At 37.0% G+C, this 12735-nt stretch overlaps 1 protein-coding gene across 6 annotated transcripts in view; it reads left to right on the forward strand.

Moving 5' to 3' along the window:
• The window catches only part of SHPRH (SNF2 histone linker PHD RING helicase), a 97488-nt gene that overhangs the window by 70923 nt on the left and 13830 nt on the right, over positions 1-12735 (forward strand). For all 6 annotated transcript variants that reach the window (XM_050787324.1, XM_050787321.1, XM_050787322.1 and 3 more), the window contains one exon: positions 738-926. In XM_050787324.1, coding sequence (XP_050643281.1) covers positions 738-926 — 189 coding nt within the window. The remainder of the gene's footprint in view (positions 1-737; positions 927-12735) is intronic.

Consider the following 12735-nt stretch of genomic DNA (forward strand, 5'->3'; position numbering starts at 1 on the left):
GGCGGGTGGATCACGGGGTCAGGAGTTCAAGACCAGTCTGGTCAACGTGGTGAAACCCCTGTCTACTAAAAATACAAAAATTAGCCAGTCGTGGCAGCGAGCACTTGTAATCCCAGCTATTCGGGAGGCTGAGGGAGGAAAATCGCTTGAACCCTGGAGGTAGAGGTTGCAAGGTTGCAGTGAGCCAAGACTGCGTCATTTGCACTCCAGCCTGGGTGACAGACCGAGACTATTTAAAAAATAATAATAATTTCTTTTTGGTTGTATTTTAAAAAATATAACCAGAACCACTTTCAAAATAAATTTGAGATACTAACTAACCCATAATTAATTTCTATGTAAGTGCTTTAATTGTGAAAATATAAATCTGTTTTTTAAACTAAATGGAATATGTCGAGTATGATATTAACTCCAAATTAATGTTCTGATTCCCTCTGTTATATCTGTTGTTAGAGTGCTGAAGGACTGATTTACGTTCCTCCCAAATACAGAAATGAGACCACCACCTTTCTACAATGACTATCATGCTCACTTTTAGGATGAACACAACCAAAGATTATGAAAGCTTACTTTGGAATAAAAAATTAATTTAAAGACACAACTTGGCTTTATGACAAAGAATATTAATGTCATAAAATCTTTGGGAAGAAAAATTGTGATTTTCTTCTCCTTTTGATATACTTCTAAGTTGTAAGGCATCTTTGATAGCACTAAGGCTTGTTCTGTTTTCTTTTTAGTGGGCAGTACTGACCTGTGGTCACTGTTTCTGTAATGAATGCATTTCTATAATTATTGAACAATACAGCGTGGGATCTCACAGAAGCTCCATTAAGTGTGCAATCTGCCGCCAGACCACATCTCACAAAGAAATCTCATATGTCTTCACCTCAGAGAAAGCAAACCAGGAGGAGGACATCCCTGTGAAGGTAAAGTAGGTCAGGAACACGTAGAAGCATAGGTAAGGCAATATAATATAGGAAGCAGTATCTGATTAAGAAAGCATGAACATCAGAACAAGCTTGACAGTGAATAGGTAGATGCCACTGTTGTCCATAGATATACTGCCTGAAAGCCTCAGCTTAACCATCTAATTTTTTATTGTGAGAGGAACACAGAATGCTTATTCAAACATAATAGCGATAGTCATGTACACTGTGGCTAAAATGTAACAGCTTAAAATTCCAGTTTCCTATCATCCTCTATAATATTGCTATCCACCACAAGTAGATAGAGGTCTGGTTACATTAAAGATTTATTTAAAGTAAGAGTTTTCCTCATTCTTTTACTCAACCCTGGATCTAAGGAAAAAAGGATGTGTCTAAACAGAAGGATAAAATAAATTGGCTAATGAACACAGCTACAAGATAGATGTAATGTGCTTTTTAAACAGCATGGATTGCTATTTCAGGGTAAAGCCAAATTTTGGCTTTATTTTCCTAATTTTTTTCCATGCTTCATTCAGAATTTTAAGAAAATTGCTATAATTTGATATCCAGACTGGATCTGTAATTGGATTTACTGCTTTTAAGGGGTATTTAATAAAAAGCCAAGACTATTTTGTCCTTTCTTTTCCTTAAATATGCTTTTTTAATATTTTTTTTCTAACCAAACTTAAACAAAAGACACATCAGTATCTAAATGTAGTAGCAAATGTGGGCTTTAAGGAATAATTAGAGAATGAGAATTAGAGAATGGTGGGGTTGACTCTTAAGCAAGATGAAGTATTCTTTATTCCTTCTTCTGAGTTTTTGATACTCTCTTTTCACTTTTAAGTAATGTGGTTTGTAAGTAGAATCAGCTATAAGTTGAAATTCACTACCAGTAGTTAGGCAGTTATTAGGGTACCCTTCTCCCAAGAAAACTGTAGTTGCATTAAAGAACTTTTAATTGCTCTTTTTCACTGTTATTTGAGTAAAACCTGAAAATATCAGTCATATTACTCTTTAGTCTATTGGGATAAACAGAATCCCACAGTTAGAATAAGCGTTCATCCATTCATTCCACACATATATATTGGACATATACTAGCACACAGGCGGTGTGCTAGGCCTCATAGACGCAGCATACACATAAATAAAACAGATATGGTTACTATTCTTGTGGAGATTGGTGAAGGAGTTTGAATTGGGACAAGAAGCACAGATGTTAACAAATAATTAATGTGTTATAATTGTGATAAGCACTACAAAAGAACAAAGCTGGAGGCATCACGCTACCTGATTTCAAACTATACTACAAGGCTACAGTAACCAAAACAGAATGGTACTGGTACCAAAACAGACATATAGGCCAATGGAGCAGATGATTTGGCTGATGGCAGCCAATGATTTGGGTAATGGCAGTAGAAATGGAGAGACGTGGGTATATTATAGACATGTTTAAGGTAAAGATAGTAAGAGAATGTTGGCAGCATTAGTGAAGGAGATTTCATAGATCACCCCTGGTTTCTGATGTGAATAAGCAGGTGGGTAGTGGTATGGCTAATGATACAAGGCATTTGGAAGAAGATACATTTAGACATACCATATTTAAGGTGCCTAAGACATCCAAGTAGAACTGTCCAGAAAAGTGTTGATAAGTGGAGCTGGAGATACAAAATTCAGAGTCACTAACAGAAAAGTTTGCTTCAGATCACGTCCTATGAAGTCCTTAACTTTAAAAGATTGAATCAAGTTGAGAGGGCTGGAAAATGAGAAGGAGCAACCAGGGACCGGCAATCCAGTGGGGTATGCTGGCAACAAAGGCCACAGGGAAGCTCTGCTTCGGTAAGGAGGCAGTAGTTCTGAAGGTGGATCAACTACAGTATGGACTAGTTTGTCTAATGAGGTCACTGATGACTTTAGAAGGAGCTCTTTTAATACAAATGTAGAGGCAGAAAGCAGATTGGGAGGGATTGAGGGATGAGCAGGAAGTCAATAAGTACAAAAAATGCCCAACTGTTTTGTAAATTTAACTGTGAGATAGAAGCAGAATTGTAACCAGAAGATATGAGTACAGAAAGACATCACTTTTTTTTGGTTGTTTTGTTTAAGACAAAAGATTCTTGAGCATGTTTAATCTCCAGTGGAAAAAAAGGATAGACTGAAGATATAGGAGAAAGGATAATTTGTAATATAAGTTTCTTGAAGGAGAATGTTGATGTATAGAAAGTAGAGGTTTCATTGAAGTCAAATATCTATTGAGCCCAAAAGATATAAACAGGTGTTCTTATCTGAGAATGGGAAATTATAGTCATTGCAGAGAGGACAGGTCTGCCAGATGTGACTGTAGAAGTAGGTGACTCAAGTGAGAAGGAGAAGAAAAGATGCCAGAAGATTAAACAGTGAGACCTGAATTTTGGATGAGTTGTCCAGACAGACAGTATGTAATATCTAGAGTTGAGGTATAGAGTAAATTAGGCACCAAAATTCTTAGTGAATGTAGGGTAGGGTTCAGTAAATTATAGCAAAGAGTAGAGTTGGGATAACTGGGCTTCAGGAGGCTCAAAAAATGGAAGTTGTTATACAAATGAGAACTAATGCTCTGAAACCTGCATTTGCGTACCAGCAGTCAAATGCAACACTCAAATCCTTCTTTCAAAAGGGCTGCTGAGAGACCAGTATGTTTAGAGGATAGCCAGGTTCTAATTAGAGCAGGGAAGTGAAGAGCAGTATTTCTACAAGAGGTAGAAAATATGAAACAGTTTGTTTCATGAAATACAAGTTCCAGGGGGCGCCAGCGAAAGGTCCAGCAGTGAAAGAAGAAAAGTGAGAGGGTGAACAAGCAGGAAGGAAGTGCAGGACAGTATAGGAGGAACAGAATAGGCAAGGATACGTGATGAGAGCATCATGACCTAAGGATCATCTAGTCCTGTTCCCTATCGGTGAATCCCCTGAATACATTTTACAGTCAGCCCTGTGTGTCTGTGGATATAGCCAACCATAGATCAAAAATATTTAGAAAAGGAAAAATTTCATGAAGTTCTAAAGAGGAGAACTTGAATTTGCAGCATGCTGAGTTTACGTTGAATCCACGCAAATGAAATGATGTGTAGGGATTACATAAGGTAATCTGGAGATGATTTAAAGTATACAGGAGGATGTGTGTATGTTAAATGTAAGTACAGCATCATTTTATACAAGGGCCTTGAGCATCCTGGGATTTTGATATCCACAGGGGTTTTGGAAGCAGTCAGTCCCTCACAGATACTGAGGGAGGACTGAATTTTTAAAGCAAATGCCTAAGAGTTACTGAATGAAGAGGTAGGTGAATTACGGTGCAGCCCTGAGGCATTTGACAGTTACTCTTTATCCTGCCTGCAACACTGAGAGCTACGCTCCTTCCCAGTCCCTCTCTCTGCCTTTCTTCCCACTCCTATAGTTTCTCTTTTCCTTCCCATAAAGATAGTCTTTCTTAGCCCTTCCTTTTTTCTCTTCATTCTCTTCCTCTGGCCACAGCATCTCAAGGGCCACAGATGGCCTTTGTGGCTAAGAAGAGGTGGCTCACCCTTAGGTAAAAGCATGCATCCCAGTACAAGGAACTGGCGTAAGAAAGAACTGCTGTGTCGGGTTTTGTGCAGAGAGGTTAAGGAAGTGATTGCTCTAGCTACCAGTAAACAGCACAACCTCTACGAAACTGAGTCATTGAGCCCATCAAATCCAAACACCTGTTCATTTTATGGCAACTTTCCTAGACACCCAGGATAGAGATTGGCACAGTTACATGTGCCGTGCTGTTGGAGCAGGGATATCAGTGTATAAATACTGTTTATTGTGCTCTCACTTCTCGCTGTCTTTCATGGGTATTGATGAACACGTGAATTAACTGAAGCATCTTTAAAAAAAATTAAGATTATAGAATTTACTAAAGATAATTTCCCTTTGATAAAAAGATGCACATGTAATTACATTTTCTTTTCTTGAACGTAAGACTGAATATTGTATCATTGTGCGGGCAAGTTTTATCCCTCCTGGATGTCTTCACATTGCTTCATGCCATGTTTAGGTTGGCTCTTCGCTGCTTTTTCTGTTACCATTTGTGTCTGCCACATTTGCCTTGTGCTTCCTGTCTCTTCTTCTGACTTCTGTCACATTTCTGCCCTGCTGTCTGTCATGTCCTCCTTGAAACATCTGCTTATTGTATTCTGAGACTTCACCCCTCTCTTGTGACTCTTTGAAACTTCCACATAAAAGGTCATATTGCCTATTTTGGATTTGTATGTAAATAAAGATGGCTGTGTGTAAATAATTAAGGCATTATTTTCAAATTTTAGAACTACTAGTTCCAATTATTTCTAAACTATTTATATTATTGTTGATTATCAAATCCCTGATCTTTAACAAACAATACTGATAAGTAATTTTTTATTTAATTGAAATATTTATATTTTCTGAAATATGAAATTTATTTCTGAAATGGTTATTTCACTGTATTTATGTCAAGATTCTCAGACATAGCAAACCATATATCATGCATAATGCTTAATCATATAGCTGTTTTGTGGATAAAAGATATTTGGAAAACATAAAACTACTATTTATTAGTAGTAGACATTTTTAAGTAGTATTTCTTGGAAATAAGAGATTTTCCAATGTAAGGAATGCTGTTGATTGACCATAGATACAAAATGAATACTAGGATCACAAATGTCCTGTTTGGTGGATACACTTAAGTTGAAGACCATTTCTTCCCTAGCAGCAGTGTGACAGTATTCCTAAATGACCTTTGGAACCTACTGGGCATCTCACAAAGTAAACAAAATTCCCCTTGCAAGTTCTGACAACTGCCAGGCATTTTGGATGGTGAAGTGGGCCTCCTGGCAGAACATATGGCCCATGTGTCTTGTTCCCTGTGTCTTATGTTTGGCTAGGTTTCATACAAAGCGTTTTGCCAGTGGAAACCCTGACCGTATAATGAACAAGAGTCTTAGATAATAAGAAATTTCTGTCCGGGAGAAAATAGACATAACCACTACGTAGATACAGTGACAGCAATACAGCACCCTCTCCACCCACCACATACTACACAATTGCTTCTCTTGTCAAACTTTTAAGTATCTGACCATCAACTGGCCTGCTTTTTAAAATAAGTATTTTTGTTCATTCTCTACCTCCATAAACTTTGACTCATTAGACCTGGGATGTGGTCCAGAAATCTGCATTTTTAGCAAGCAAATATCTTAATAATAGAGATACCTTCTATGGCCTGTTTGTGGGAAAAAAACTCTGTATCTCTACATTCCAACTCACAGAGAAGCCTAGCCATAGTATTGTAGAATTCTACATGTGGAATCCTGTTCTGTTCTTTTTTAATTTGAATTTTTGTTCAATTAATTTAAAGATCATTTGTGACATCTGTCTCACACTTTTAAAATATAATTAAAATAAACATCTGAGTGGAAAAAAATGAATTATGAAATTCTGACTGAGTTTAAAATGGGAATAAAATAATTTGGTAAATATAATCCAGAAGTGATTATATTTAAATATATTTATCTAAATATTCTTATATAAGACAAGATTTGTATAACATGAACATTAACTGGTAAATTTGGAATGCAGTTGTATATTTTTTGTTAAAATATGTTATGACTAAATATAATTGCAAAAAAAAATACTATTTCTCTTTCTGTTCACTGGCCAAGTTAATACTTGTAATTCTGAACTGTTAGCCTCATGTTAAAGTTATCCATAGCTTGCAATAAATTGAACACACAGTAGAGACTTCTAAGATATAAACTAAAAGTTATCTTTATGAAATTATCTTTATGAAAACATCATTTGTAGAGTATAAACTCCATTAAAAGGTAGAGGACTTTTCATGAGGTAGGGATGTTGTTTTATTCACTGTTTTATATGAGGCATTTGGAACAATACCTGGCATATAATAGACACTCAGTAAGTATTTGAATGCATGGATGGATGACAATTGAATAGTCTGTATACCTAGTAACCCTAAGAGCCTTTGTATCCAAATAAAATTCTTAACTTTTTTTCCATTGCTAACTTACATCTTTGAAATAATTATGCAAAATGTTTAAAAGAACAGGATAATATTTTTGTGGCCTAGTACACTTGTAAGATTTTCCACAGCCTAGACATAATTTCCATTGAGCTTTATTCAAATATCATGTGAATGCTTGAAGAACCCAGTACTTGCCCTACGCATGTGCTTAAAAAGTATTTCCCCTTTGTAGCACCAATCATACAAGCTTCATAACTGCACTCAATTGTATCTGTGGCCACCAGTATGGGTTTTTAGCATGGTCAACAGGTGCAGACAGAAATAAAACAATGTTAACTGATCTTACTCAGCTGAACCTACTATGGACAACACACACACATTGAAGGAGTTAGCTCTATTTCAAAAAGAAAAGTCTAGAATAAAAGTAACAGAAGTCAGAAAATACCAAAATAGGAAATAACTTTTGACTAACAATCCTCTTAATATAAAACATTTTTGGAAATTTTTCCTATATATTTGTGTGTATTTCATATGTATGAATACATATATTAATTAATATATATAAAATCTCTAAAGATACAGCCTGCTTGTTGACATAAAGTAGTCTCCAAACAAGAATGTTCTCTCTTTTGTTTGATTAAAAAAATAAGACTGGGCCGGACGCAGGGCTCCAGCCTGTCATGCCAGCACTTTGGGAGGCCGAGACGGGCGGATCACGAGGTCAGGAGATCGAGACCATCCTGGCTAACACGGTGAAACCCCGTCTCTACTAAAAAAATACAAAAAACTAGCCGGGCGAGGTGGCGGGCGCCTGTAGTCCCAGCTACTTGGGAGGCTGAGGCAGGAGAATGGCGTGAACCTGGGAGGCGGAGCTTGCCGTGAGCTGAGATCGGGCCACTGCACTCCAGCCTGGGCTACACAGCGAGACTCCGTCTCAAAAAATAAATAAATAAAATAAGACTGAGTGTATTCATCATCTTCATTGCATTGACTTTTCTCTGATGTTCTTGAGGAGTCAGCAGCGACTTTAGCTCTTAATTTTACAAATGGAGCTAAGCATGACCATGGGAATCCACAGGTCCTGCACAGAAAAAGAGGTGGCAGAAAGATGTGGGCAGATGAGGTAAATAGAAAAAATAGAAAATGGCAAAGGAAAAGGAAGAACTAGATTGGTGACAAAGGGATATATTGAGTAACAAGCTCTTAATTCAGGGTGATGGATTGCCAAGCCCTGTTTCAGATAGTGCTCCAGTATTCACTTTTCTTATAAAGTCATTGAAATGAAATACAAAGCAACAATACCTTCCTAGTCACTGAGCATTATTTTTCTTTTATATGTGTAAATCAAGTGCAAGTAGCCCTTTGCTGCTGCAGCAGAGAACTCTCATATGTGTTCTCATTCCTTTCCTTTCTCTCTTAAGTAAGGAATCTCAGTAGATAGGATATGGACATGAATCGAAATAGAGTAAAGCCAAGCTACAGTGTATCTTTCTACACCAATACTCAGATTTTCACTATTAATGTTGCACCCTCTTTTTTCCCTAATAATAAGTCTTCAGTGCATAAGAAGCAGTTCATCCCTCTGAAATTGCATCAGTAAAATAGTTCATCTCATTCTGGAGGGGAGAGGATTAAAATCTAGATCGGATGCTACTTGGTTACTTTATTAGAAGAATTTTTTCAGTCTACTGAACATACGGCAAAGAAACAAAACTGAATTTTCTGTCATTTTAACACATTTAACAACTTGTAATTCAAAGGTTAGATTCTCCACATTTTACAACAGGAGGCTGCAACTATAGAACACCTTATTCCAATGAGACTTAACTCTGATAAAAACAAGTTAGTGGCACCTGTTAGAGCAGATAAGAAGCCACATGACATTTCTGATCTTGAGTTGTGTTACCAAGTGACTTCCAGGCCAAACTTCATTGGAAATACTCTTTATTGGCCTTTGGTGCTATTGGGTCTCTACTGTTTTTTCAGTGTGTTGGCTTCCTGCCCCAAATTCTGGAGCTTCTAACTTTGCACTTTATTTTCCAGAAAGTGAAAGACTTCACTTTACTTCACTTCTTTATTTTTAAACATTTTAGTTCTCCTGGCTGCTGACTTTGTGTCTTGAGTAGAAAACCAGGAGAGATAACAGCCATGAGCTGAGTGGGAACACTTTGTATGTCTCCCATCCCAGTTTTCTAGTTGACCTTAGAGAGAATTAGTGCCTTGGAGAGAAGAATGACAAAGATACAGTCAGTGAGGGTACAGGACAGAAGCTGTGTCCTTACTCCAAAACTGGGCCTTGGTCATTAATGTTTCAGAAACATGAAGGAAAACCAAACATTAAGCACAAAGTTAGGATTGGGGGTGTGTGTGTGCTGAAGAGACTAAGGAGAAAGGATGGGAGTAAGGAAAGGGACAATAATGTCAGAAGAGGACAGAGGTGCTTATAGTTAAGTACAGCTTTATCAACCTAATATATTAAGAGATTATCTAGCAGGTTTGTGGGATTTCTCTTCCCATGTACACTCTTCCCTAATGCATGACATTCCCTAATGCATAACATAGTATGCATCCCTAATGCATAAGCAAAGCTTAACTTTGCATCTGTTTACTGCTGTAGCTAAATAATGAGTTTGCCTGAGGCTACCAGTTTACCTGTCTTGAGAATGTTCATACTGTGTTAACAGCTTATACAGGAATAGATTAGTATCCACATTTCCTTTTGTTACTTTTTTGCTTTTTTGCAAGCAGCCTTGCCTGTATGTAACCCATTCCCTTTTTCCTGTGTTAATCTTACCTTTTTTTAACAATGTGAATATTTACTTTCTATAGCAGTAACCGCATTGAGTAGTCTTCTCAGAAGCCGGCAGATTTGAACCCAAGTTTATTTACATATTTAAAATAGAAGAAACATGAAAAAGAGCAGTAGAATGTGTGTAGTGCTCATTAAGACAGTATAAAGCATTCATTTCAATTGCCAAACCAGCAGATAAACCATCCTTCTATGTTTTTCTCCATATTCTGTAACATGCGTTAGAGTGTTATGTATTTGGAGACAAGGGAGTGTGTTTTTTCATCCAGTTCCTCGTATAGTTCTTTGTTAACTCCAAGTGAAAAACTGTATATATTTGTGGTAGTATACAACATGATGTTTTAATATATGTAGATATTATGGAAGGATTGAGTCAAACTAACATATCCATCACATACTTAACCAATTTTTTTGATAAGAACATTTAAAATCTGCCTTCTTAGCAGTTTTCAAGTACAGTTGGCCTCCCATATTTGCAGATTCTGCATCAGCAGATTCAGTTAACCGCAGATAAAAAATACTCAAGAAAAACCCAGCAACAATAAAAAATCACGATACAACATATTTAAAAACCACAAATTTTTAAAAGACACTATAATTATTTACATAAGAGTTACATTGTATTAAGTATTATAAGTAATACGGAGATGATTTTAAAGTATACAGAAGGATGTGTGCAGGCTATTATGTAAACACTGCCATTTTATGTAAGGCACTTAGCATCTGCAGATCTTGATATCCAGTGGGAATCCTAGAACTCCCCATGGATACCAAGGGACAGCTGTATACAATACATTATTATGTACTGTAGTCACCATGCTGTACAGTAGATCTTTAGATCTGTTCCTTCTGTCTAACTAAAACTTTGTACCGTTTAACCCACTCCCTTCCCCAACAAACTCCAGCCTCTGGTAACCACCGTTCTGCTCTCTGCTTCTGTGAGTTCAATGTTTTTAGATACCACATGTAAGTGAGATCATGCAGTATCTGTCTTTTCTGTGCCTGGTTTATTTCAGTTAGCATAGTGTCTTTCATGTACATAGATGTTATCTCACCAGACAGGATTGATTTACTTTCAGGTAAAAACATATTCCATTGTGTATATATACCCTGTTTTAAAATTTATTCATCAGTGGATGGACACTTACATTGATTCCATGTCTTTGCTACTGTGAATAATGCTGAAATTAACTGGAGAATGCAGATATCTCTTCCACATGCTGATTTAATTTCCCCTGCATATATACCCAGAAATAGAATTGCTGGATCATGTGATAGTTCTATTTTTAATGTATTGAGAAACCTCTTTACTGTTTTCCAAAATGGTCCTACTAATTTGTATTCCTACCAGTAGTGTACAGGGGTTTCCTTTTTCTCCACCTTCTCACCAATACTTACCTCTTGTCTTTTTATAATAGTCATTGTAACAGGAATGAGGTGTGTATCTCGGTGTGGTTTTAATTTGTATTTCCCTGATGATTAGTGTTCTTGAGCACCTTTTCCTATACCTGTTACCTATTTGTATGTCTTCTTTTGAGTAATATCTTTTCAGGTCCTTTGCCGAGTTTTTACTCAGGTTGTTTCCTTGCTCTTGAGTTTTTTGAGTTTCTCATATATTTTGGATAATAACTCCTTATCACATGTGTGGTTTGCAGATATTTTCTCCTTTGCTGTAGATTGCCTTTGTTAATTATTTCCTCTGCTGTGCAGAAGATTGTTGCTTTAATGCAATCCTATTTATCTTTTTGCTTTTCTTGCTTATGTTTTTTGGGTTGTATCCAAAAAGGCTTTACCAAGATCATTGTCAAGTAGTTTGTAGTTTTGGGTCTTATATTTAAGTCTTTAATCCATTTTGAGTGGATTTTTATATATGGGGTGAGATAAGGGTCCAGTTTTATTCTTCTGCATGTGGATAACTGGTTTTTTCAGCACAGTTTATTGAAGAGACTGTGTTTTCCCCATTGTGTGATCTTCTTATGTTTGTTAAAGATTAGTTGACTGTGTATGTGTGGGTTTATTTCTAGGCTGTCTCTCCTGTTCCATTGGTCTGTATGTCTGTTTTTATTACTGTAGTTTTGTAATGTGTTTTAGAATCAGGGAGTGTGATATCTCTAGCTTTTTGCTCAAGATTGCTTTTGTTATCCAAGGTCTTTCATGGTTCCATATGAATTATAGAATTGTTTTTTTCTATTTATCTTTGTCTGTTTTATGTTGACATAGTAGAATATTTGAGACTGGTTAATTTATAAAGAAAAGGAGTTATGGCCAGATACGGTGACTCATGCCTATAATCTCAGTGCCTTGGGAGGCCAAGGCAGGAGGATCACTCAAGGCCAGGAGTTCGAGACCAGCCTGGGCAACATAATAAGACTCTATCTGTATGAAAAAAAAAATTTAAATTAGCCAGGCATGGTGGTGCACACCTGTAGTCCCTCCCAGCTACTTGGGAGACTGAGGTGGGAGGATCACTTGAGTGCAGGAGTTCAGGGTTGCAGTGAGCTGTAATTACACCACTGCACTCCAACCAGGGTGACAGGATAAGACCCTGTCTCAAAAAGAAAAAGAAAGAAAAGAGAAAGTGTACTCGGGAAGTTGAAGGAGATTGCCCTTCTGGTGAGGGCTTTCTTGTTACATGATAACATGGCTTAAGTCACAGGGGTAGCAGACGAGTACAAAGAGAGAGCAACAAACAGGAGGAGGAAACTTACATTATAACAGCCTGCCCTCACAGGAGCTAATTCTTCTTGCACAAGAAAGAATTTACTCACTACCAAGAGAATGGCACCAAGTCATTCATGAAGGATCCACCCCCATGACTCAAAACACCTGCCACTAGGCCCGACCTCCCAACACCTCCATGCTGGGTATCAAATTTCAGCATGAATATCGCTGAGGACAAACTCAAATCATAGTACTATTTCCATGAAAAATGTCATTGGAATTTTCATAGGGATTGCACTGAATCTATAGATTATGTTAATATT

The sequence above is a fragment of the Macaca thibetana genome, chromosome 4, assembly GCF_024542745.1.
Source record: "Macaca thibetana thibetana isolate TM-01 chromosome 4, ASM2454274v1, whole genome shotgun sequence".
In the NCBI taxonomy this organism is placed as follows: domain Eukaryota; kingdom Metazoa; phylum Chordata; class Mammalia; order Primates; family Cercopithecidae; genus Macaca; species Macaca thibetana.